A 26,216-nucleotide genomic window follows, 5' to 3' on the forward strand; every position below is an offset into this window, starting at 1 on the left:
CAATAACAAACACATCTCTATATTTACCGTAACTGTGTTCAGCACAAACCCAAAACTTAGTCCCATTCCGGCCACTATGAAGAAAGTTAAATCTGCATCAGCCCAAATCAGCACATTGTGTAACTTTTTAAAAAGTGTATAGAAATGCTTCAGCTGGGGAGAAATGCATATCAGAACCCTTTAAACTCTAATATTTGTGGTCTACTTGTAATAGATAAATGTTGAGACCTGGGCCCTTGTATTATGTTAAAAGTTCTCCCAATTTTTGTAGCCAATGGATCTCAATAGTGCTGTGCCCTGTAAGTGCTCCCAAATTGCTTTGTTTCTGAAATGAAACATCCTGTCTGAAAAATTTTAGAGATCCAAAATACATCTTTGAGCAGTAGTACTGTGTATATATGTATACATGTATATATGTGTGTGTACATATATACTGACACATACAAGGACATGCATACACACACATATGTACAAATCAATGAGAATGTTCATAGTTGTAGAGAATTTAGTTCCATTTAGATACTGTGAAACAGATTCTGTACTGTTTGGTTTTGTGGGGTTTTTGTTTGTTTGGTCTTGTGGGGTTTTTTTGTTTGTTTGTTTTGGGTTTTTGTTTTGTTTAATTTGTTGTTCCACGTTGCCAAATTAAGCACAGATTGGATTAAAAACAGTTTCTGGCTTAACCACATATTCAGGAAATTGCCATCTTGATGTTTCCCATGCTTTCAACCTATGATATTTTACAATTTGAGAATTCTTTTTTTGTTCCACCTGCCTTTGATACTTAAGCCCATGTATCCTAACAAGTGGTGTCCTAGCAAGTACACAATTGCCATACCTGGGAATTCTTTGAGGATTTTTTTTGTGTGTGTGTGTTCAAACATGGGAATGTTTATATATGGATGTACCTCTTGGGAAGCATAATCAGGGAACTTCTGTGAAATATATAATTCAATTTCAAAGACAGTTTTTAAGAAGACACTTATGTAATGAGCTGCATTGCTCTATGAAATTCAGAAAGGGCAGAGATTTAGCATTTGTTTTCTCTAGCACTAGGAGTTCATATGTGTAAAAGCAGTGAAAGTATAAAGTTGCCACAAAACCAGGTCTGCCTGCCAGAGATGTACACTCTTGAAGAAAAGTTACAGAGTTCAAAGGTAGGAGAATGTGTAGCAGTTGTATATAACTTGCTGGTCTTCTGAGTATGAGAACAAGTCCTGACAATAATATTCTTCAGCTCTTTTCAGCAGCTTTTTATATAGGCTTTACGCCCAGCAAGAGGAACTGATAATAGATATGCTGAAATTCTTTATGTATTTTCTTGTATAGTTATATTATGATTGACTTAATTTTTCTTAATAAAGGTAGAAGTGAGTTTAAGTTGAGCTTTATGAACTAGGGGTAAAACTGAAAGTTGTGTTTCAGTGAAAGCCGATTTTCTATTTCTAAAGCTGACTTCTTGGCAGTTCTATTTAGTATCTCTCTTCCACAGAAAAAGCCTCCCAAACTTCTGCCAGTACCAGTTGTCTCTGAGGGTGTGATATACACTGTGTCAATGAAATTATTCAAGGCAGAAAAATTGAATTGTGACAACAACCATCCAACCTAAACCAGTCATACTCCAGGGCAAACACAAGCAGTTGTGTAAACATATGATGAGCTGGATTAGAGAACTGAACTGGCTTTAAAATATTTTAGGTCTTTGATGTGTAAAGTAGCTGTAGAAGTACTTGTGCTGGCACAGGAGAGCAGACCCTGGTGGAGGAGAGTGACTGGGAACAGCAGAAGCAAGAAAGCAAGACAACATCTTGGCTTTCGATGTCTCTTGAATATACAGCCTAAACAACCTCATGTGAGGCTGTTGTGGCCTTCACAGCTTCATATGTGCTATAGGTTTTTGATGGGGGGGGGGGGACAGGAGTAATTATAAGTGCCTCTTTGCACTTGTGAAGAGGACCTTGTGCTCTGAACATGCTTTTGCCTTGGGTATTTAATAATTCAAGTATAAAGTGTAATTTGTTTCTTTGTTTTTGTTTAACAAAGCAATAGGAGTAAAGAACAAGAGAATAAACCTTTAAAAAAATGTTGATTTATATTCATATGTGACAAGGGTGGATTAGAAGTGAAATGATGGCAGTTTTTCATGTGTTCTAAAACAATGTCTTATTACAATGCTAGAGACCATAAGTTATTTTTCAAAGTTAATATGTTTGGCATCGCTAAGCAATATTGTATAAAGTTGGCACACATAAAAGCTTGAAGGCTTGTAAATCCAAAGAAACACAAATCTGTTGCTGAGTGTTAACTGGATATCCATATCTCTATTTTCAAAAATGTAAAATAAAAACCCAAGAAAGTAAATTATGGAACTTCTTGACTATTTCAAACACAGAGGTGCTAAATTGTGTTGAAAGGAAGCAGTAATTTAATGAGTTCTCTAAATTGTTGATCAATGGCAGTGTAACTGAAATTTGCACAGGTTTATTCCTGGAATCTTGGTTTTGCACATTTGTCAATGCTCATTAATATTTGAGATTGAGACAAACTACCCAAATTTACAACTATTTGCAGTGAAAAATGTCCTTCCACATCAAACCAGGGTGGTTTTTTTGGGAAGATATTAGTAAAAACATTATGCAGGCATTATGCAGTCTGCGGTATCCTACAGTTCTTAGTGGCCTGTCACAGACTATGGATTGGTTTTGCCTCTCTATAGAAGAAATTATATGAGTAGAGAAGAGCTTTCTGGGCAGAGATAGGCAATGGTTGGGCTAGGAAATTAAACTGTTGAGATTACACTGATGAGAGAGCAGTTATACACATGAGAGTGGCCTCTCTTAACTGACTTCAACCATTTAAAAATTACATTCCTCACCTGGTGGCATGAAGATCACACTGTAAAACTGCCATCTGAAGGTAGTAAATTTCTCCCCCAACCCTGTACATTTTAAAACTTGGGGGAACTGATGATTAAGTGATGAATTTTTCTCTAAGTATCAGTAGAAATTTAGGATGTCTGAAAACATGTCTTTTGTGAATAGGAAATTGCATGTATATTATTTTGTCCCAAAAAATTTAACATAATTTGTAAGGAGAAGAATGGTAGCAAGTTAGATGACAACATAATAAATTATTATAGACTTGCTTGGCCATACTTTTTCCATTTCAAAACAGAAAACTGTGAAGGTAAAATTTTAACTAGTGATTGAAAATCCTGTTCCTGCTTCATCACTCAAGGGATAGGCAGAATATCCCCAAAAGGCTTGTGTTGAATTCTTTATGTGTGTGAGAAATGCAAATAGCTTTCAGCAATATTCACAGGACCTCTTTATTCAAACTGTCAGTTTTGTGGCTCCTGTTTCTTCTTCCATTGGTTTTAGTGGTAATTGTGAAGCTGTGATAATGAATGTGTATCTGTGGCTTGCAGCAAACTATCTGGAGAAAAAATGTGACATGCAGCAACTGCTTTTCTATATTTTTGGGGGGGATTATGCTGATTTTTTTTTTTTTCCCCTTGTATTATTCCCGCCTCTTTCTGTGCTTCAGAGAACTGATAATAGAGTAAATGTAGGGTTTTTTTCTCAGTGGTCTCCAAACACTCAGAAATTATCCTGCAGTAGTGTGGTAAAATGAAGATGCATTCGTAGAAACCTAGAAATGGTGTCCAAATACAAGCATTTTCTCATTCTTTGCACTGAAATTTGTGGTCTTGGAACTTTTCTGAGAAAATAGACATGAATTGAAGCAGAAGAGATTCTAACTTGATATATGTAGATTTTTTTTTTTCATTGTAAAAGTCAAATATGGAAGTGAGAGGTTTTGTAGTCTTTACCTCTGAAGACTTTCAAGACACTACTGGATAAATCCCTGCTTATGTGGGCCAGTTAACAGCAGTTTCATTTTTATAGTGAATTGTGGCAGTCATAGATACAAAGATTGTGAAAATCCGTTTCTCTGCTTTGCTTTGGTGAGTCCTGCCAGCAAGTAGTAAGGCTATCCATTGCAAGTGAGTATTATTATATAGGTCTTTTAACAAAGATATTGAACTTACCTGAAGTTAATAGAAGCTGCAGAGACTCTTTTAGCATTTGGGACCAAAGGTAACAAAAAACCTCCATTGATCAGTATATGGCAAGCTTGTCTACTGTCTCTCCTACTGTCCTATCTCCAACAGTGGGAAAAAATCAGTATCCTTAGGAAAGGGAGAATGGGATAAGCATATTGGGTACTTTGCTAGTTTCCAGCTATTTTCAGCATGGATTGGTTTCCTGAAATAATTATGGTTTCTAGGCAAGGGCATCTGTATAGCTAATACCTACTGCTGGAATCTCCATCAGAGTTTAAGTAATTAACTGAAGTTATGTTGAAGACTAAAAGCAGTAACGGTCATTGTTAAAATCCTCGGCACTGGCGGATGATTCTTTGTTTAGCTTTTCATTATAACCATCACCTTCTCTGGGAGTCAGTCTTGAAGAATCACTGCTCTTTTCAATAATTCCTAACTTAGTTGAAACCAAATCTCATTTGAAAATACTCCTCCTACTCCTTGTTCTTACACCTGTTGGAAGCAAGAGTGAACACTGCACTAAGGTAAGTCATGAGTGGCTTATTGAAGTTCTGTGCAGCTTGGGAAATCTTCACTGGTTGTGTCCATGTAAAGTCAGCCTGAAAGTATTGATAACATTCTTTAGAAGCTTCAGAGGCTCTAGAAAATTAATGCTGTTTTGAAAACATCATTCTCTCATCTCCTCTTTTCCTCCCTCTTTAAATTAGGACTTCTTTCTTAATTTTGGAACTAATCATAACTAATGTGAACACGAGCTAATCTAGTGAGGATAGTCATCTTTTGTATCGCTGTGTGGTAGTGCAAATGTAGCAGACTTAAATACAGTCAGCTTAAATCTCTGTTAAAAGTGTTCCTAAAGAGAAACAATGCTAAAATAGTATCAGTAAAAAAAAATTATAGATGAAAACTTGATTGCAAAGCTATCTTCAAGACCATGTAGAGGTGATTTGGTTAAATGTGTTTGATGTTTTGCAAGTAGCACTGTACTGACAGGATTTTTATTTTTAATTCTAATTATAAATGCGGGGTAGTATGGGAAACCTCCTCTGTATTTAAAATAGCTGTTTAAAATAACTATTTGGATTAAGCAGTGGCTCATTTTAAGGCCATGGCCATAGAGGATTCTGTTATTAAGAATAAAAGCAGTGCTACTTGTGTTGAGCAAGAGTGACCTTTCTAAGAAACAATTACAAAATTGTCTGTTAAAGGATGCTGAGAATTTGGATGGTTCTTCTGTGGATATAAATCTGTCTTTCATTTAAAAGAATTTAATCTTGCATTAGCTATGGGCATTTGTTTAGTGTAAGACTCTCTTACATAATGATGCTGTAATAACCTTTTTCAGCTTGAAAATGTAAGTTGGAAATCAGCAGTGATTTGCGAACTTAGATGAGAACTAGAGTTATTATCTTAAATATGTTAGTTGCAAGAATTAAATGGTGTCACTTCTAGTAGCTGTGGCTAATAGCATCAGTACTGCTGCAGTACTCAGCCCTTGGAGCAATGGAAATTAAAATCTTTATAATCCCTTAGGGGCTCCCCCTTTCTGTATTCCATTTTGAGTGCATTTTATGATGTAGACATCTGTTTGCTAAAAATCTAATTAGTACTGCTGTCTTGGTTCAGCCAATTGAGTTAAGGTAAAAGTTAGAGTACTGCCTTTACAAATAATAATTTAAAAAGTCATACTAATGCTACAGTCTTAAATTCTCAGTGTTTGTGAGTAAGACTGGTTCCACATATTCTTTCTGGTCTTGACCAGACAGTGACAGTTTATACACAGTTGTCATCTGAATTAGGCAAACCATATGTACTCCCACCACCCTCCTGTTTGTGGGTGGCAGTGTACAGGAACAAGAACTGGGTACTTCCTCTGCTCGGCATCCCTCACCAGAGTGGATCCAAAACATGCAACTTGACTGCAGAACTGTTTTGCTAGTCAACAACTACTGTACCCCACCCACATTTCTAACCAGCAGATGGTGAGGCAAGCCTGTAGAACATGGTGATGGATTTTACTACGTCCCTTGAAAAGTAAATAAATAATATTGGAAAATCCTATTTAAAAATCTAATTTACAGAACTAATTAGCCACAAAAGCATAGCATCATATAAGTATTCTCTGTAAAATTTTCATGGTCACATTAAGTAAATATTACTTCAGTAATTTAAAGTACTTCTTGAGCGTGAGGCAGTATTTTTTAAGGTATTGGTCACCCTAATGTTCTCAATATCTGAGATTTCTGACTAAGACATTTGTTCTGGAAGAAAAGATTAAATAATATTCTGCTACAAGTCCTTTTGATTAAAAAAAAGAGGAATTAGATAAACATTTAGAACAAGTAATCTTTCAGCACGAATAAACAGAAAAAATTACTTCATTAACTTTCAGCTACTCTGTGTTTGTGTTAAACCAGGCTAAAAATGTAACCCTGTCAGCACTGTATTCTTTCTGTGATTTCTAAATCACCATCTGGTGGGCTGCTATTTCCTCTGGACATCAGGCAAGATTTTTCCCTGCTCTTCAGGAATCAAGATGCTGTAGGCCAGGTCATGGTTGCCTCTGTTTCTCTCTCAGTTGTATTCAGCTTATTCTTTCTGTGGCTGCTACACTGCTTTTTGCATAGTTACATAAATTTGGCTTGAATAATCTCAGTTTGGTATTTTAATATAATTTAGTCATTTAAAAATAATAATTTTTAACTTGATCTCTCTGTGCATGAAAATTATCACTAGAAAAAAAGACAAAAATTCAGTTCAGATTTTTTTTTTTGATTAGGAGCAAGCTTAGAACTTTACTAAGATAGGGGCTTTGTCCTATTGAGCTCACCGTCCATATGATAAGTTGCAGTATTAATGTTTGCTCTAATAGACACTTCTAATACACAAAAAGGAAATTTCCACGAAGACATCTAATGAATTACTGTCACAGGCAGTTTGATTACAGAAATAATACTATTATGTCCTAACACAATATTCAATACCCACTCTGTAGTTCTGTAACAGCAGCAGCAAGATTAAAAGAAAATTGCTTATTAAATTTGACCCAAGAATCTGTATCTTGCTTGATCAATTTTATCAGAAGAGTATGACTTGTCAGTCTCTCTCCCTTCCCTGCACTGTGTCCTCTGTTCTGACTTTCTATTCTGTTAAGTTCATGTAATTCATCTTACCTTTTGTCTAGGAACCTCATCCCATATATTTTAAAAATCTGCATTTTGTAGATAGCAGCAGGATATCCTCTAGCATCATTAACTGAATTTGCACAGTGCATCTGACCATCAAAATAAGGCATTTTACTGAAGATATCAGTACTATAATTAGGAAGATATAGTGGTTCCAAATTCTAAGCTGAAGAAAAAAGGTAGACAAGTTGGTTTTCAAGCTGATTTTACAGATTAAAGAAGTCAAGTATTTTTCTATATCCCTGAATGAAAAAAAAAACAACAAAAACAAACAAAAAAACCCAACCAACCAACCAACCAAACAAACAAAACAACAAAAAAAACCCAACAAAACAAAACAAAACAAACAAAAAAAAAAAACCCAAACACATTTCTGTGATATGACCTTTATTTACTGGTAAGACTTGAACTCCAACATCAGAATGCACCTACTAATGTAAATTGTTATCATACATGTTCATGAAAAGGACTGAGGAAATTAAAAAGGAAATAAATTATTTTCTACTGCATCAAAACTGAAGTTACTGCCTTCTTCCATTTTCTTTAATGTATCTTTACAATTTTTTTTGTATTGTCATTTGGTTGCCTGCTGAGTGTCCATGTTGCATCCTTACAGGGAACATATTACAGTAGTTTTAAGAGGATGAAAATGATACAATGAGTCAAGTTCATTTACTTACATTAATAGCAAAACTATATCCATTATCATTCCAAATACAGGAGTAGTATTCAAATCTCTCTGATATCTGAATCATAAGATGAGGTGCCATCCTCCTCTGTTCTCTCTTCTGTTTTATTGAAGTGTCATCATTGTAAGGTAGTTCTAAATGCTGTAGTTAATTTGCGTCCGGTAAGTTCAAACACAATGTGAGTAGAAAGGACCAGTGAACAAAATATAAACCCCTAGTGTTGTGAAAAGAAGTGTAGCAGAAGTTGAAAATCTATTCACTGTACTTCCCCTTAAAGAATTTAGCCGGTAAATTACACATACGCAACCTTTTGAATGTAATTGTATGTGTAATTATGTTGTAGTGAGTAACTAAATATTAGGTGGGTTGGTTTGTGGTTTTTTTTTTTTAGAAAATAAGCCTACTTCTAGGTGAATTAATAAAACCCTTGTGGCTTGCATTGCTTTCTCCCTAGTCCTGAAGGTAAAGGGTGAGCGGTATGGAGAGAAGGCTGATGTCTGGGCTGCAGGATGCATCCTTTATCAGATGGCCACTCTGAACGCACCATTTTACAGCACCAATATGCTCTTCTTGACAGCTAAGGTATTCACATTTGCCAGATCAACCTCCCAGTTATTTCTTCATGTGTTCTCATGATCCAAGAGAATTTATATTTAAGTTTATTGACACATAAACTACTCTCAGCTCAAATGTGTGTGGCTTGTGAATGAGCGCAAGCGTTTATCATTGGGTGAATTGCTATCTTGCTATTATAATTGCAAAAATTGCTTGCAAATGTTCCATATTGTAGCACTTTAATCTACAATAAGTATGTACACTAATGTGAATTCCTGACTAGAAGAGACAGTCTGCCTCTTTGTTCTGCAAGTTAGAGCTTATGATGTAATGCTCATCAGATAGTTTCAAGGGACACTACTTATCATATGGGATCCTCAAATAAATACTGGAATATTTTTCTTCAAAAAAGTGTAGATTTTTTATTTTTCAGATAGTAGGGGCTGTGTATGAACGTATGCCAGGACTGTACTCTGAAAAAATGTAATTTACCATTAAGAGATGATTGCTCATTTTATTTCGACATCCTGCTGTAAAGATGTTTTTGTTTTGTATGCTTCCAACAGAGATAATGTGACAGTTTGCAGACTTTAGCAACTGCCAGTATTTGCCTCTGAACAGGAAATATCTTTGGATTTAAAGAAAAACAGAGCTCTCTCCTTACACCAATAATAAGATATACAATATAGCTGCACACATGCAACTGGAGAACTCATAGCAGTATAGTCAGGGCATTCATTTAGCCAGCATGGACTATATATTCAGTACTGAAATTTACATTTAACAATATCAGTGCTTCACTGAATTCCCTACACATCATTTTTTTCCCCATAAAAATACAGCATTTTTAGTGATTTTCAAGTGCAGATTGTGGTCAAGGAAATAACCCCATTACAATAAGTTATGTATAGATCACTGTCTGATCACGTTCATAGTTTTTTCTGTTTATTTGACTGATAGAAATATGGTTTTCACTACCTTATAATTCTGTTAGCACAGCAGCAGAGGTAACAAAGTAATGGAGGAAAAGTTGTGCCTGTACTTTCTACACTGACTTATCACAAATTTCTTAGGTATGTTTATATCTTCCTGGAGATAATGTTAATGTGTAAGGCAAAGTATAGAGTGGATTAGAGATTTAGTTACCTCCCTTGATTTTTCTATTTTAGAAAAAAACAAAACAACACAAAAATGCTTATACTTTCTCATTCAGATATTCAATCCTGTCTCTAAAAGCACATTACAAAAAAGGTTTGTGTAAGGTTAGAAACTAAGGTTTTTATTGTATGTTTTATTGTACAGAAATATCTCTGTTATGTCAAGGACATTTTGGATAAAGGACAAAAATGGAGAATACAGGAGATAATAGAACTAACATTTATGTTTATGAGGGTCTGAAATTAATTTTAATGAAAATATTAAAATTTTTACATTACACAAGAAATTTTCTACCTATTTTACTAACAGTGAGAAGCATAAAGTGTTTTTTTGTTGTTATTGTTATTTGGGGGGTATTGTTACTATTATCACTTGCTATGGCTTAAATCTTAAATGATATGTTATGTTTAGGTTTTTGCTTATGCTTTGTGAGATATTTAGAAATAATAAACAACATTAAAGAAAAGCAGTAATAATGAGATTTTAGTTATAATATAGATGAGGAAATATTAACAGAAAAGTTGTAGTTATTTTCAAATTACTAAAACAACACGTTTCAAAGATGAATGTTGCAAATAAAAGAAAATTCCTTGATAATGTTTTGAAGAAATATTGAAAGCTTCTTGTTGCAACTGTAAATTTCCATTTCATGATATCATTACTATTCTTTAGTATTGTTATTAAAATACAGTTTGCTTTAAGCTACTAAAGAAAGTTCTGGAATCATAGACATCAAATTCCTTCAGAGTTGCACATCAATCTACTTGGTGTTTAGTCATAAATAATTTTTATATTCATGGATATAGGACAGGACTTACTAAAAATCTCTTCTAGCTCCCATTTTTCTTGGAACTTTTGCCCAATTTCAGTGAATTAAAATAAAAATTAAAAGAAAACCCCAACCCATAGTATTATTTAAGGGCGAAAACTTGCATCTCTTTAAAAGAAACACAAAATTTAAAGTAAAAAAATATTTTTAAAGTAATGAAAATTAGTGAAATTAATCAACACATTTAAGCAAATTTAAAGAAAAATATTAAAATCAAGAAGTTCAAGCACCGTAAAACATTTTCAAAGGTGCTACTTTCCATGGCAGTTGTGTTTTACTTTGAAAGAACTGCTTTAGCAATAATAAGTCATCCTATGACATTTTCTTTGAAGAAGTGTGTTGGGTTATCTGTTTTACCACATCAATAGTAATGTGTGAAGAAATCATAGTAAATTATCAGATTCATTGGAGTTAACAGATTTAAGACATGTTTTAGTACATGCAGAACTGTCCCTAGTGGCTTTCCTGCCCTACACTGCATACAAAATATTCTTGGGACTTAAAAATAAACCTAATAATATATTATTGCTGGTACTAAACAGCTACCTAGGGTGCCTGAAACAAGAGCCATAGACCTGTTAAAATATTTTAGACTGGAAGGAACCAGACCCCTGGAAGAGTCTAGTTCATCCTGCTCCATGAAGATGCAATTAGGTCTGGTTGCTCACTGCTCAGGGTTTTGTCTAAGTCAATTTTGTATTGAAAGATGGAGATTCCACTTCTCTGGGCCCTCTGTAGCATTTGTCTGCCTTTGTGATTAAAAGTTATAGTAATCATAATAACAATTTTTGTTTCTGTCCAGAATTCCTCCTGGTTTAACTTACTTGTCTTGCCTCTTGCTCTAACACTGTGCACCCCTGAGAAGGATCTGGCCATGCCTTCCCATTATGCAGGTAGCAATTAGATCTCAGAATAGGTGGTACAGGTCCATCTGACAACTGCTCTGCCCATGTATCCCTGCAATTCATTGTTCACAAACCTTTGGAGAATGCACTCTCTCCCGACAATATAACGACAATATAGGTCGTTAATAAAGACATTAAATAGTACTGACCCAATATCAGTCCTTGCAGGATGTTACTTCCAGCGACCAGCTGGACTTTGTACTAATGATGGCATCTCTTTGAGCCAGGAGGTTCAGCCTATTATCCTCCTGCTTTATAGTCCTTTGGATACTGTGGGATATTGTGTCAAACAAAAGTCTTGATAAAATAAGGCTACCCCCAGCATCCCTGTTTCCTTGTCCTCAGACAGTAATCTCATCAAAGACACCAGTCAGCCTCGTCAGGTATAATAGCTGTTTGGTTAATCCATCCTCACTGTTCCCAGTCACCTTCTTGTCATTTTTGTGCTTGAAAATTACTTCCAGAGGAAATTGCTCTATTATTTTCCCAGAGACTGAGGTGAAGCTGACTGGCTATTAGCTCCCTGAATCTTCCCTCTTGCTTTTCTTGGATATGTGTGTGATGTTCAGCTTTTGTCAATTTACAGGAACCTCCTTTTGGTCCTTTTAGACTTTACAGATAGTGATATTGACCAACTGAACCGGCACCCTCAGACCCTTCTCATCTGGTCCCATGGGCTTGTGTATGTCCAGTTGGCTTAAATGCTTTTTCACTGTATTTTCTGCTATATGGAAATGCTTCATGCTCGTAGATCCTACAGGCAGGCTCAGACATCTGAAACACTTACGGCTGAAGTTTCTCCATGGAAATGGAAGCAAATGAGGGACCAAGTGTCCCAAACTTTTCCATGTCATTTGTCACTAGGTTGCTTAGCGGTTCCACATTTTCCATAGTCTTTCTTTTGTTGACCTTTCCTTCTTCCTTACACATCCATTGCTAGTTTCAACTTTTTCAGCTTCAGCTGAAGTTTGGCTTTCCTAACTCTACCCTTTGGGCAATACATGTATTCTTCCTGTGTAGTCCACCTGTTTCCTACATGCAGGTTGGGACTGTTCCAGTGTTTTGAGATGTGTCCCTGAAGATTATCTTGCTTTCCTGAGCCTTCCCTTTACCTTCTGTGGCAGTCTTCTGTGATATTCTACCAGGAAGATCCCTGTACATGCTGAATTCTGCTCCTCTGAAATCCTGTGTTGTAGCTGTACAATCTCACTTTCTCACTTTTCTCAGGATTTTGAACTCATCAGTCGGACGGTTGCTGTAAGATCAAGAGGCTGCTGTTGATCTTTACATCCCTGCCTCTTTCTTCCTTGTCTGAGAGCGACAAGTCTGGAAGAGTGCCTTTCAGCTCCATCAAGAAATTGTCATCAGCAGATTTCTGAAGTCTCCTGATTACTGCGCTCAGCCATATTACCCCAACAGCAGATATCAGGGTTGTTAATAGGCTCTGATGAGTATAAGCATTTGGAATCATGAAGCTTCCTTCATTTCTCCAAAAAGGCTTCATTGACTTTCTCTCTGGTTTTGTATGGTTCATAGCAGGCATCTACCATGTCACCCATGTTGATCTGCTCCTCTGATCCTCACTGATAAGCTTTTGACTACACATGGTCAGGTGTTGGACTGCAGCCTGACTTTAGCCTTTTCTCCTCAGTGATAGAATTCAGAATACTTCCCCTGTCCCCTGCCCTTCACGCTTGACCCCAGTGCACTGTGGTCACTTTCAGAGTTGGCCCTAATAATGTTATTTGAGCCCACATGAATAACACGATGCCCACGTGAGCAGCAAGAAGTAACAGCCCAAGGGTCAGGATGAGTCTCACTAGTATCTCCACAAAGTCCTGAACCCAAGCAACAGCCATCACATTCATCAAATTGATCAAGTAGATGGATGTCTCTGTTCCCTCAGCCTCAAATGACTGTCAGCTACTGCATGTTATTTGTGATGTGAGCACTTGATGCAGACTCACCTGGCTCTGATGTGTCCTCCATTAGGCCCTGTTTTTCCTTACCTGTTCCTAGGTTGCTATACCTCTTCTGCAATTATTTCTCTGTAGTCAGAGGAAAAGCCTTCCTCCTCTTGGTAGAAGTCACGAGTCTTCAACCTACATCCTCTTGTGAGCCTTCATCCACTGCTCCTTTGATAGCAAGCTCTGGATATTCCTTTTTCTTTGCATTGTTTTGAGTGTCGTCTCTGTGAAGATCCTGACATTCTCCTGTAAATCTTCCTGATAGGATGTTCCTCTCCTTCACAGCTGCTTTGTCCAGTGGTGTAGTGCCTTGACCAGAGTACTGTCCCCGCAAGGCAGGCCCCATTTCCTTCATCCCAGGAGAAGGTCCCAGGCACTCCTTAGTGTGTCTGGGAGTGCACAGCCACAATTCCCAGTAGCAGTTCTGTTTGGGTTGGTGTCAAGGATAATTGTTCCAGCTGATGCTGGAGGCTGTGCTGTGGTGTGGCAACACCAAGGCTGCCCAGCCTCAAACTGTCCCAGGCAGGATGAGGGAGCAGTGCTGGCTGGCATAACTCCATAAATACCAGGGCAGGAATTCAGTGGTGGAAAAGGTTTTTAGAAACAAGTAAATAGAGAATGTTCCTTCTCTAACTGCTTGACTCCGGACGTAGGGGCATGTCCAGACATGGTAGAGGTCAGCTCACTGCTGTCTGATGTGATGATGAAATACTTGGATGTTTTATCCACTTCTCATCTCATGTTGGAGGAGAAACTGGATCAGGAGAGGAAATGAACCCAAAGGTACTTCACGGAGGCTAGTTGAAATGCAGTAACGTATCACCAGCAGCTTTCTATTTTATCACAAGTACATGTATTAGGCTTTATTTTTTGTTATCATTGTTTGCCATATCTGAGAAAATGAGGTGCAGCAAAGCAGAAAATAAATCAAAATTAAAAGACCCATCCTCCTGTACCATTTTTCCATGCAGGCTCTTTATTTTTAACAAGTTATTAATTAATTTTCTTTTTTTTTTTTTTTTTTTTTTGGACATTCTTATGCAGGAAAGATGACAGTATCTTCAAAGCCAAAGTCATTCTTTGTTGGAAAATGGCATTGTTATGGAGGCTCTTACACTTTGGTAATATCTGATAACATTTAATTATTATGGCACACTTGTGGGTGGTTTGTGAATAGGAGAATTTACACTTGATTTGGGTGGAACAAGCTGATGATCTTGTGTATGATTCATAAACAATGACACATAGAAAATGGAACCTACAAGAATAAAATTTTCAATTACAGATTACAAAATACAGACCAGTGATGCTGATAAGGTATTTGCTCATGTTTTCTAACTCTCTGATACAGTTTTGCAGAAATGCTTCTTACAGTTCTTCCATTTGCTTCAGGCTGTGTTTTAAGCATCCTTCATGAAGAACATCAATAGTATACACATCATATATGATCTCAGAGAATTTATTTAAAATATACAAGGACATTTTTGTGTAGCAAAATTGCCCTTTGAAAATTGTTATGATAATTGCAATATAAGGTTATAATTTACACAACCACTCTTGTCTGTTCAGATATCGCATGTCTTAGATTCTTTTATCAGGGTTCAGTAGCTTGTATGAAGGACCTCTCCGTAGGAAAAATGTTTTCTAGAATACCTGGTCCCAAACATCCTAGTCTTCACCTTCCAAAAATAAGTAATTGTATCAATAGTTAATATTTTTTTCAGGAGTGTTTTAACCTATCAGTTTAAAATCATTTATTTATATTACACCTTTTTTTCAGTATAAAGAAGGTCAAAACCTACCAGCAAACTGTAACAAACCCCTGGCTTTAAAATATCAGAGGTATTGGGATGAAAGAAAGATACGGGGTAGGATTTGTAACTGAAAACGCTATAAACAACTTTTCCCATGTTTTTCTCATTTAAGTTTTCTTAACCTACAGATTTGGAAGCTTGTTGTATGCCATTATTTTTTTGGATCTTGATATAGTCATTCTCTTGCATAACTATGATGAAATTTGCAAAAAAAAAAAAAGAAAACTATAAATGTCAAGACGCTAGATTTGGGATTTTGGTGCAGTTATTGTTTCTTTGAGAGAAGAATGCCCTACCCAGATATTTGTGAGATAGGATAGAACTGATAGTTTTACACAGAAGTTAGAATACTTGTGTTTTGTATAAATACTTGGAAAATGCACCTATCTACAAAACTGCCTGTGTATTTTGAGTGATAATGGCTATTTTTCTCAAGGAAGAAACACTGCAGTTCTAGTTCCACTTCAATTGATATTTTATTATGCATATTAAAAGAACAAGATATTCTGACAAAGATCCAGAACACTGGTAAAATTGAGGGGAATATAGCTTAGTAATGAGAAGTGGGAGACCTAATTTTGCAAGTTATTGTAAATAAGAATAAATCAGGCTAGGATCTTTCACATTTCAGAACCATGTTACAGAGCTTAGAAACAGAAGGAACCATGTTGTTTCTTTCCTCCTGGTATTTAGGAAAACTTTATAAAGTTGAAGGATTTCTAATAAAGTGAATAAGTGAATAATTATTCCTGAAAAGTTTGCCTTTTGAAGAAAAGAAAAAAAAAAGAAAAAAAAAAAAAAAAAAAAAAAAAAAAAAAAAAAAAAAAAAAAAAAAGGCAATGTTCTGACTAAAAGTGCTTGGAAGAATTTCAAGCAGCTGCTCCTGAAATAAAAACTCTGTGAGATATAGACAGCCTAATTCATCTTAGTCAAGGCCCCAGTGATTCAACACCTAAGTAATTTGTCATTTTTCCATGGTGTCAGAGAATTCAGTGTTTCTGCCATGTAGTTCAATGTTTTGTTGAAGCCAGCTAGCTTATACTTTGCTTTCTCTACTGAAATGTTCTTATGGCCTCCTTTTTCATCCCGGTTGTGTTATAATGTGGATCTTTCTGAAATAGGGACTGTACTCTCTGTCCTTGTATATGGACCTAAGGAACAGAGAACTTTTAGAGCCAGAGTGGAATTATAAGTAGTTTAAAACTAGTTGGGTTGCTGGTAAATAGGCAATTGAAAGGCAGGTCAGTAGATGATGAAGTACAATTAATTATCTTGTGTGGTAAGTATAGCATAAAATCCATGCTTGAAAATAACCCCAATAAAAAGAATCATCATCATCTTCCCACACAAATTCTTATATTTCCTAGTTTTCCATAAAAACAGTTTATGTTAGAACAGAAACAGATATGGGGAGGCAGTTGTTGATAGAATTTGTGTGTTCAGTTCTGAAACGTTAAGGTTGCTGACATAATACATGGTACAGAGGACCCAAACAAGTAGGGACAATTCTCTGTCATGTTGCACCTTTCACTTCAAGGTGATCAATATTATGTTTTCATGCTCTAGGTTGGAAGAGATAGAGAGGAAAAAGGTAGTTTGTGTAAGATCACCAAACAGAAGAGTAGCAAATTTGAGTTTTCTGTGTTCCAAGGCAAGTGTAAGTCTCAAAACAGTAGTTGACCTAACTAATGAATTGTCTTTCTAATATTTTCCTTTAAAGAGATGAGCCAAACAGTAATTTGATTGCTTTTTGAAGTATGTAGATTTGAAAAATGCATTTTGTCTGTTTAGGACATGGTGAGAATAAGTCACTTTTATTATTTTGGAAACATATGTTTCATTACATGAGCATCATCCATCATTGTTTCATATAATGCATATATCCTAAAAGGTTTTCAACTTTTCTCTCATTGCCACATTTTTTAATGTAAAATATACATACATCTAAAACAATACAGAATTATGAATATCCAGTTCAGTCCTGTCTTTTGAATGCAGTAGAGGAAAGCATAAGTTTTATAACTGGAGTCCATCACCTAAAAATCTATGATAAATATGAAACAAATATATACAAAATATAAGCCATTTGTACCTTCTACTACTCTGAGAATATATTAAAAATGGGCAAATATGGTAGACTACCTGGATGGTCAGAACAACTTCCTTCTCTTAGTTTCTGTAGTTCTGATCTGTGCATAAGGCACATATATTCTGTCACATTCTTTCTCTATACCTCTCTGTGTTCTTTGGGAGTTCAAGCTTATTTTCATTTTTGTATCAATAATGTCACTAGAATATGCATTTCATTTTTAAATTTGTATTTGCAAATCTGTGTATTCAGATCAAGTTCCCAGTTACTCAGAGGAATTGGGGACGATGATGCTTAGATAATGGGAAAAGTAGGTCCAACATTTTTTCCTGAGTGTAGCCTGATCTATGGAGTGTGTCCCCATTCCATGTTAGTTGGGGCTAATAGGGAATCAGAAGTCATTAACAGTGCTCGGTCTGAGCTGGTTCATTTAGGTCACCCTTAGCTGAGTGCTTTGTCCTAGTGTTTAAATGCATGAGAATGCCCATTAGCAAGGCTGCTCTCTCCATTTTCCTGTTTTCACACTTGAACTGGTCTTTCCCCAGCCCAGCATGCTGGAGAGCATGGCATATAGACCGCAGCGAGTCATCTTCCATCTAGATAGGATTTTTAGCTGCAGGTCAACACTGGCCATCCCAGGCTGGGTCTGTAGGTATCAAGGTGTTGTGCTACTGGACTAGGTTGATGCTGGTAGAAAACATGCTCTGATTATTCTTCTTGCTGGCAGCTTGGCTACACCCAATGCTAGGAGGTCTGTCTATCTCTCCTGCCGAGGCTGTTCAACTATTTGTTGGCTGAAAATAGTGGTGTTGCTGTTTTCAAACCATATGTAAATGACTAAATTTAAACTGAAAACCTGAAATAGCTGATGCAGTCCCCTGAACTTTATCTGTGACTTAACCTTTAAACTCCACCTCTAGATGATTATGAGTTGATTGTATTTTGTATTTTTTGAGCATCATAGCTATACGAAGGACCAAGAAGCAAAACATAATTTAATTGGTTTTTCGCCCAGTCATTTCCCCCCATGCCCAAACTCTGCTGGAAATTGTTGTGCTAATAATCATGTTAGTTTCTAAGCATCACCACATGCATTACAAACAGTACTTAATTAGCAATTCAATTTGAATTAATCAAGTTTTTTTGTAAACACAGAAAAGGACATAAAGATTGTATTAATGATAATTTTAATTTCCTTTTCCTTTGTGTTTAGAAATAGATTTTGTGCCATTCTGTGCATAAAATATTTTCTTTCTTAAAACAAACGTGTGCAGCAATTGTTTTGGTATTGGTTAAAAAATGAGTATGCTTGGGTTTAAAACACTTAGCATGCAACAGGTTATTAATATTCCAGTAATTATGTTAGGCTAGTATATTAAAATATTTTTATGGAAATTATCACTAAAATTTGTTAAATTTTTATATAAAAATGTGGATGATCGTGACTGTGCACTGCTGCATTCATATCATTTTGGAAATGAGTGAGGACTCGGGAATCTCATGAAGACTTAACATTCCAGAAATTGTTTTCTTATTCTTCCACCTTTCACTCCATTGTGACACAATTCTGTTCTGCTATTTATGTAGCAGGTCTTAGAATATATGTCTAAATTTTAAAAATGTTGGTGTGATAAAAAGAGAGGAACCTTTTTACATTTATACTATTTAAGTTTGAAGAATAAAGTGACAATGCAAAAACTGTTTTGAAGGTATAATTTTTTAAGAGTTGCTGAATGTTTCTTAGTGCATCAAAGCTTTTTAATAGAATTGCAGAATGTAAGGAAGGAAGAGTTGTCAAATATTATCTTGTCCATTTCCAAGCCTTGGAGTCACTCATGACAGGTATTTGACCAGTCAGATAGAAATGTCATGTTATAAAAGAGTTTGGAAACAACAGAAATACAAAAACTTTACAGTCAGCAATCATATGTCTGATTGAGTCTTCTTCTTTTTTTTTCATATGAAGATAACATCTTCAGTTAGTCTGATGCTTGCGGAAAATTTTGGTCTTTGCTTGAAAGGTTTATACATTATGTATGTTTAGTTTCCAGGGGATATTAGATTGACATATGCCTGTGTATGTATGGGATGTATATGACGCTTGGAATTTTTAGACCCAATCTTAAATGTCATATAAGGGCTCTGATAGCACTGAGTCCAGAATATCCTCAAAAGCTGTTTGCTGAGTGCATTCAAACCTGTTATGTAGTGTATGAGCACATATTTCTCTCTGCAGGATCCCGGATAGATGCAATAGTTAAACACTTAATTGCTGAAAATTTTCTGTCCACAGTAGAAATATGTAAAAGTTATGGTTTTTCTCTTACATTGTATCCCCCTCCCCATTTTTTTTTCTTTTTTTAACTAATTTAACTTAATAATAAAAAATGTGGAGACAGAGAAGGAAAGAAATGAGAATAATCAGAGGTCTACAGAACATGATTTAAAAAGTAAGATTGACATAATTTTAAGTGTAGTGTTCAAAACTGGACCTAATTACTCCAACTGAGAATCTTCTTGGTATCAAATAGAAAGAATACACAAAATATGCAGAATTTTTGTTTATATACTGGGATGAGTATGATGTCTACCTTTTCGTAGCACCATGATATTGTATCATATTCTGTTTCTGATCCAGCCAAATCCCCATGTGTTTTGCTGCAGAGCTTCTGTCACCAGTCCTTCTCTAGTCTGTGCATTTGTATGGTTGCTTCTCCTTGCTCACAGAACTTCGCATTTTCCCTGTTTAAACTTCATCCATTCTTTTAATTTGTCCAGTTTCTCAAAACTTTCTTTGACACCAGCTGTTACTTTCATTGACACAACTCTGTGTATGATGTATATGCTGCAATATGATATACAATGTGAGTGTATTGCAGTCCGGGCACTTTTAATAGGCACTCTGTCTATCCATGATGCAGATTATCATTGTAATTCAGTGATAACATCATGTGGTTTTGGAACCATGTCAAAAAAGAGCCTGATAAATTGTGCTCACTGCCCGTTTTCAGTTTAGCAAACACTCAAAGCAGTTACCAAGTTGAGTACCATTTTTATGGTCAATTATTCAGCCAAACAATCATGATTTTGTCTAGCTCACTTCCCTAGCTTTCTTCTAAGAAGTCATGGAAAACATTGTCAAAAGCCTTGCTAAAACCAACATATGTAACATCTTCTTCTTGTTCCTAATGCACAGAAGATGTTACCCTCTTACTCAAAAAGATATATTGGTTTAGCCTGGTTTCCACCCCTGCCAATTTCATGTTAGTTATTACTTATTTTATTGATACTTTACCAGTGGAAGTTGGTTGTCATTATTTTGGGTTTCTTTTCTTTTCAATAGAAATTCAATTGACTAGCATAATGCTGTAATTGTAAATGTCTCTAATAAAGAAGATTAATTAAGCACTGTTTGCAAATGCCACTAGAGAACTCTATATTTCATGAAGACAGAAAAGTTAATTCTTCTGAACAGCAGTACGACAAAACAGAGATGAATAAAAGATCAGGATCTTTATTTTATTTCAACCTACTTTTTATTTATTTTTTTCTTCTAAAGACTCTTAGATTCCTGTTGGAAGTCAAAATCAGCAATTCAGGTTTCACTTTTCCTAAAAAGTATATCTCGATTTTACAGTACTGATAGTTACCAATGAAGAGACAGACAGTGCAAGTATACAGGATCTGAATGAAGACAGAAGTTTTCTTCATGGCTGGGACACAGATTCCCAGAGATCCTTTTGCTCAGTAATAAAGGTAGATGAATGCTGGAAAAAAAATGTTAATTTGTTCATAATTTGAACATTTTTTTCTAGGGGGACTTTTCCACTTAGCTTTCCTTTTCAATTGTGTTTTTTATACAAGAAGGCAGAATTTGTTTCAGCAATCAATCAGATGAATGGGGAAACTGAGGCACTAGTTTATAAGGAAATGTGAAAATAAACTATGTCAACTGAGAGAGTCTCCAGAGATGTTTGTAAAATACTGGACTCTAGAATCAAGTGTGGGTATGAGCACAGTTCAAATGAATAAATATCAACCTAATTCCTTTTTCAATGTTTGGGATATTTTGAATATTCCAGTTTCATAGATTTCTTCAAATGATAAACATCTGTCTTTCTCCTTATCTGAAAGAAGTCTCTCTCAGACTTCAAGACATACAAAATTGATTGTTTCAAACAGTAAATAGTATAAATGTAAAAAGGCATCACATCTGTATTGGTTTGGCACAGCCTGGTTTTAGGTAGTGGGGGCCCACGGCGGTGGCTCCTGTGAGAAGCTGCTGGAAGCTTCCACCCTGTCCAGCAGAGCCAATGGCAGATGGTTCTGAGGCTGGACATGTTGCTGGCCAAAGCTGGGCAAATTAGAGGCTGGTAATGCCTCTGTGATGACATATTTAAGAAGAAAATCAAACAAAATCACTGGTTTGCTTCTAGTTAGAGAAGAGGAGGAGGTGAGAACATGTGAAGGAAAGCAATGTGGAGACACCAAGGTCAGTGGAGAAGGAGGGGGTGGAGGTGCTCCAGGTGCCAGAGCCGAGATTGCTCTGCAAGCCATGGTAAGACCATGGTGAGGCAGCAGTGCCCCTGCAGCCTGTGGGGATCCACGGGGGATGCAGAGATCCATGCACAGCCCATGGGGAGCAAGAGAATGACTGGAGGAGGCTGTGACTCAATGAGTGGAGAGAGAGGGCCCTTGCTTCCAGGCTGGAGCAGCCTGTCCTTGGAGGACTGCACTTCATAGAAAGAGAGGCCCACGTCACAGCAGATTTGGGAGGACTGTCTGCCTGTGGGATGGACTCACATTTGCAGCAGGTGCGGTTTGGCTGCTGCTCATGAGAGTGGACCCATGCGGAGAAGTTCACGGAGAACTGTCTCCCACAGGAGGGACCCCATGGTCTCATGGGGAAAGGATTCCTGTCCTGGAGAAGCAGAAGAAAATCTCAGTGATGAACTGACCAAAACTCCCATGCCATGTCTCCCTGTGCTGTTGGTGGGAAGAAGAGAGGGGCTGGGGGGAAACGGTGTTTTAAGGACTTATTTTACCTCTCATCATTCCCCTCTGATCCTGAAATAAATTCACTTTGCAACTAGATTTGAGCCTATTTTGCCCTTGAAATATTTTTCTTGGTCCTTATCTCACTCATGGAGCCTTCGTTAACTTTTTATTCTTCTCCCTCCTTTGCCCAGCTGTAGCAGGGGAGAGTGAGCGAGCAACTCTCGTGGGTGCCTGGCATTGGGCCAGTGTCAAACCACCACATCATATCAAGTTCACTTCATATTTTACTGCTATCTTGACTATTATGCAGGTTTTGCATTGTCCAGAATTGGACTGCTGTTTGTTATCTAAGATGGAAGAGAGTAAATCTACCAATACTTGTCCCTGGGAAACTACTACCTTTGTCCAATCTGTTATTTTTCCTTTGTTCAGTATTCACTTCTTCTCTGTCATTTGTTTCATTTTTCTCACTTTCAGTACTTGTGAAAAGACTGTCATCAAGGAGAAAGCCTTATATGTAAAAGAAATAATTTGTTTAGTTTAAGAGTTTGAAAGTCTTGCTCTAAATTTAGAATCAGTAACTGAACCAGGTACTGTGCAGTCCTGGACTAATAGCTAAGTCTAGTTTTATGTGTGTATGCACACTTCAGTTTTTGATTTTCCAGTGAGTGTTGGAAAAGGACAATATCTAACATTGTCTTTTTGTTCTTTCTTGTCAGAAAAATGATGAGAAGTTGAGTCTTCACAATAGCAGCACTGGAGCAGCCAGTTGCAAACATGAATTTTCAGGAAATAGTGACCTTCCTGTTGACAGCTGTCAGTCTGCACATGGAAAAGATGAGGAAATAACATACAAAGCAATTCTGCTAGAGGGTTACAGGACTATGGAGAAAGGTAGACGTCAGCAAAAGAAGCATCAGTGGCTATCATGCTGGTCAGAGGTGGGCTAAAATCTTCTTTAATTTTTTACAGATATTTTAATTTTTTGCAGATATTTTCTCTGAAATAGACAATGACATAGACATGGTGGACAATTCAAGCAGCTCCAGTTCAAGTAATTTGAAAGAGTCTGCTATTGGTAAGATTCTTCAAGAATCACTACTTTCTAACCGTAAAGCAGTTGTTTAGTCCAATATATGAGGGCATTTCTTTATTTGTCATAAGCTCGCAATCTGTTGTTACCTAAGTAAAGAAAATAAGTGTGCCTCTGTGACAGCCATGTCTAGTTTAATGCCTTTGGTATCACCAGGACTTCATGTAGCTTGTACCCATATTTTGCAGTAGCAGCTGTGAAAACTGAAATACTATTGGGCTCCTTGAGAAAGAAGGTGGTTTTAAATTTAAACATAAGATGACTAATATTGATAAGAAACAGATGGAGGAGTGTGAAAAAGAAAGTTGAAAGAGGCAAGCTTTAGCTGTCTGGAAGAACTGACTGAATGGAACTGAAGGAATGTGTAGATTTTAATTAGGACAGAATTATGTGACAAAACTCAGCATTAATTCTGTTTATAATTATTTATGGTAATCAAAATGGAAAGCACCAGCTTTGTTGAGTGTTATCTTAAGTAACATTTTTAGGGATTATATTTCCAATTTGAAAATTAAAAAAAAATAATTAAAAAATCAAAACCCCCCAGCTCTAGCCACTATGAGTTTACTTGCTAGATTGTGAGCTACCATGACCTACCTATTAAATGCAATAGGATTCTGATTAGAGAAAATCAAAGTGCACTTTATACTAGAAAAAAACCCCCAAAATATGGCTGTTAGATTTAAGCAAAATTTAAGATTTCCATTCATAAAATATGGGGATGATTTAGATGTACATTTAAAAGGTAAAGTGAATGTAGTTGTCTGAAGATTAGAAAACATTATTTGCTGCAAATATCCCAGGCCTCAAAAAATCTAGAATAACATTATTTGTTTGTAATCCTATTTGGTAGCTGGATTTTGTTTAATATTTTGGCCCAGGTACTGAAGAAATATGACCTATTTTTTCTGAAATTTCTAGCCATTAGTGCAAGGCAAATAAATAATTGGGTAATTCTACTTAAAAGCCATCAAAATTATTTGCTATTTGTGACTGGATAGCCTGCCATTTTGAAGGCTGGAGTACCTGTGGCTAGCCAACCCTGATATTATTGTCAAAGTTTTCTTAAAAAATAATAATTTTTTTTTGAAAAGCTCTTTTTTGTGGTCATTTTCTTTGTTTAGAGAGTAACAGGAGAAGGCTGCAGCATATAGGGAAGCCTTGAATAACTGTGGGAAAGGGGCTTCATACAATGAAGCCCTTGAGAAAAAGCAGCTTCCAGAGACAAAGTTCTATTTTGTGTTCATACTGAAGAATAACACATTGTGTGTCTCACAGGAATGTAATTCTTTGTGGGCTAGTTCAACACTGTGCACAGAAATTTGAAACTTTTGTGTAGTTTGTAACTTGCCACACCCAAAGCATTAGTGGTAATGATTAGCTTGTAGTTAATTTTTCTTTGTTAAGATTTAAACATTAACAAAATACCATCTTTTCCTAAAATTTTAATATTTCCATGCCATATTGCCATAGTTTTAAATAAATATTTTAGGTGGAAAGATCCAGTCAGTTCCTATCAGTCCCAGTAACTTTAATAACCATTTCTAGAAGTCATTATCCATTTTTCTCCCAGCATAGAGTCTAATTATTATATAGATACTTCAGGATTGCTTTTCCAGGAAAATATCTCTGCAGTCTTAAATTCTTAGATCAGCTATAGTTTCTACATCATGTTGAAGTCGGTGTTATAGATCAGTTGCAATTAATGCTGGCAAATGTTTTTACTTTCCAAGGGTAAAGAAAAGATAGCTTAAACAAAGATATAAATTCAGGATAATTGGGTATTGCTTGAGATATGCTCCATCCATTAATAATAAGTGGCTAACAAAGTAACAGAGTTTGAATTATCAGCCATGATTTTGTCAAGCATGTCAGCATTACAGGGGAAAATGTGACCAACTGTGATCTAGCTAACTTGGAAACTGCTAACATGAAAATGAGAGTTTTAATTTCAGGTATATTTATGAGGATCGTGAAAGAATTTGTCTAATTGTGCTGTCATCACATCATTCTCAGAGAAAACATGATCATTCTAATTTAAAACTAGGGTGGTATTTTGCAAAAAGGTGTGACATCCTGAGCTGTTCAGTAACACAGAAGTTGGTATGGATTTGTCAGTGTACTAGGGGTAAGCTTTTTTATAGTCTAATATTGTCATAGTATTTTTAATGACTTTGCATACTCAGTGTTTTTCAATTATGCTTTAAGAAAAAGATTATTCTTCTTAGTATAGAATGCATAGACAATGTTCTTCTACGAGACCAGCTCCTTTAACAACTCCCAAGATTGCCAAGCGCAGGGTGTGCAGATTCTGGAATAGTTGCTCCTGGTACTTGAAATGATTAATTCTACAGAAACAAGATTCTGCACATTTCAGAAGCAAAGAGGCAGCAGTGACAGATGCACTTTTCTTTTCCTGAAGTCATTATAATTTCAAATTATAAAGATTGACAGAGGATAGGGACATACTGAGTCAAAAAGCTGTGAAGAATAATGGAATGGTAACAGTTTATTTGTTGCTCTTTTTTTCTTAGTTTAAAATTACAAGGTTCACAACTTTACCTTAGCTTAGACATATAAAATGGTTTTTACTTGCATTTGGTTTGCAGAGTCACTGTACCTTCACTTCACTTGGTAAACCCAAATAGCAGAAAAATATGTGTATGTCTTAATGCATAGTAGTCCAGTAGAGCTGATGTGTCAGTTGGGTGAGAGTTAAAAATTTACTTTTTGTCTGGGAAGGCTCTTTTGGATATTTTTTGTTTCCCTTAATCATGTTCATTTACATCACAATCGGGACAGTGTCCTAAATACATTGAAAGACAATTCTGTGTGAAACATGCTATTGGAAAACCCTTGTCTAAGTAT

The 26,216-nt window shown here is 36.1% G+C and overlaps 1 protein-coding gene across 1 annotated transcript in view; it reads left to right on the plus strand.

The window, feature by feature from the left end:
• NEK10 (NIMA related kinase 10) overlaps positions 1-26,216 on the plus strand; it is an 83,364-nt gene that overhangs the window by 38,676 nt on the left and 18,472 nt on the right. The window contains 5 exon segments of the mRNA XM_040059980.1: positions 8,403-8,522; positions 8,929-8,997; positions 13,989-14,201; positions 22,975-23,149; positions 23,247-23,382. Of these exon segments, the coding sequence (XP_039915914.1) occupies positions 8,403-8,522; positions 8,929-8,997; positions 13,989-14,201; positions 22,975-23,149; positions 23,247-23,382 (713 nt within the window).

The sequence above is a fragment of the Hirundo rustica genome, chromosome 1 (assembly GCF_015227805.2).
Source record: "Hirundo rustica isolate bHirRus1 chromosome 1, bHirRus1.pri.v3, whole genome shotgun sequence".
Lineage (NCBI taxonomy): Eukaryota > Metazoa > Chordata > Aves > Passeriformes > Hirundinidae > Hirundo > Hirundo rustica.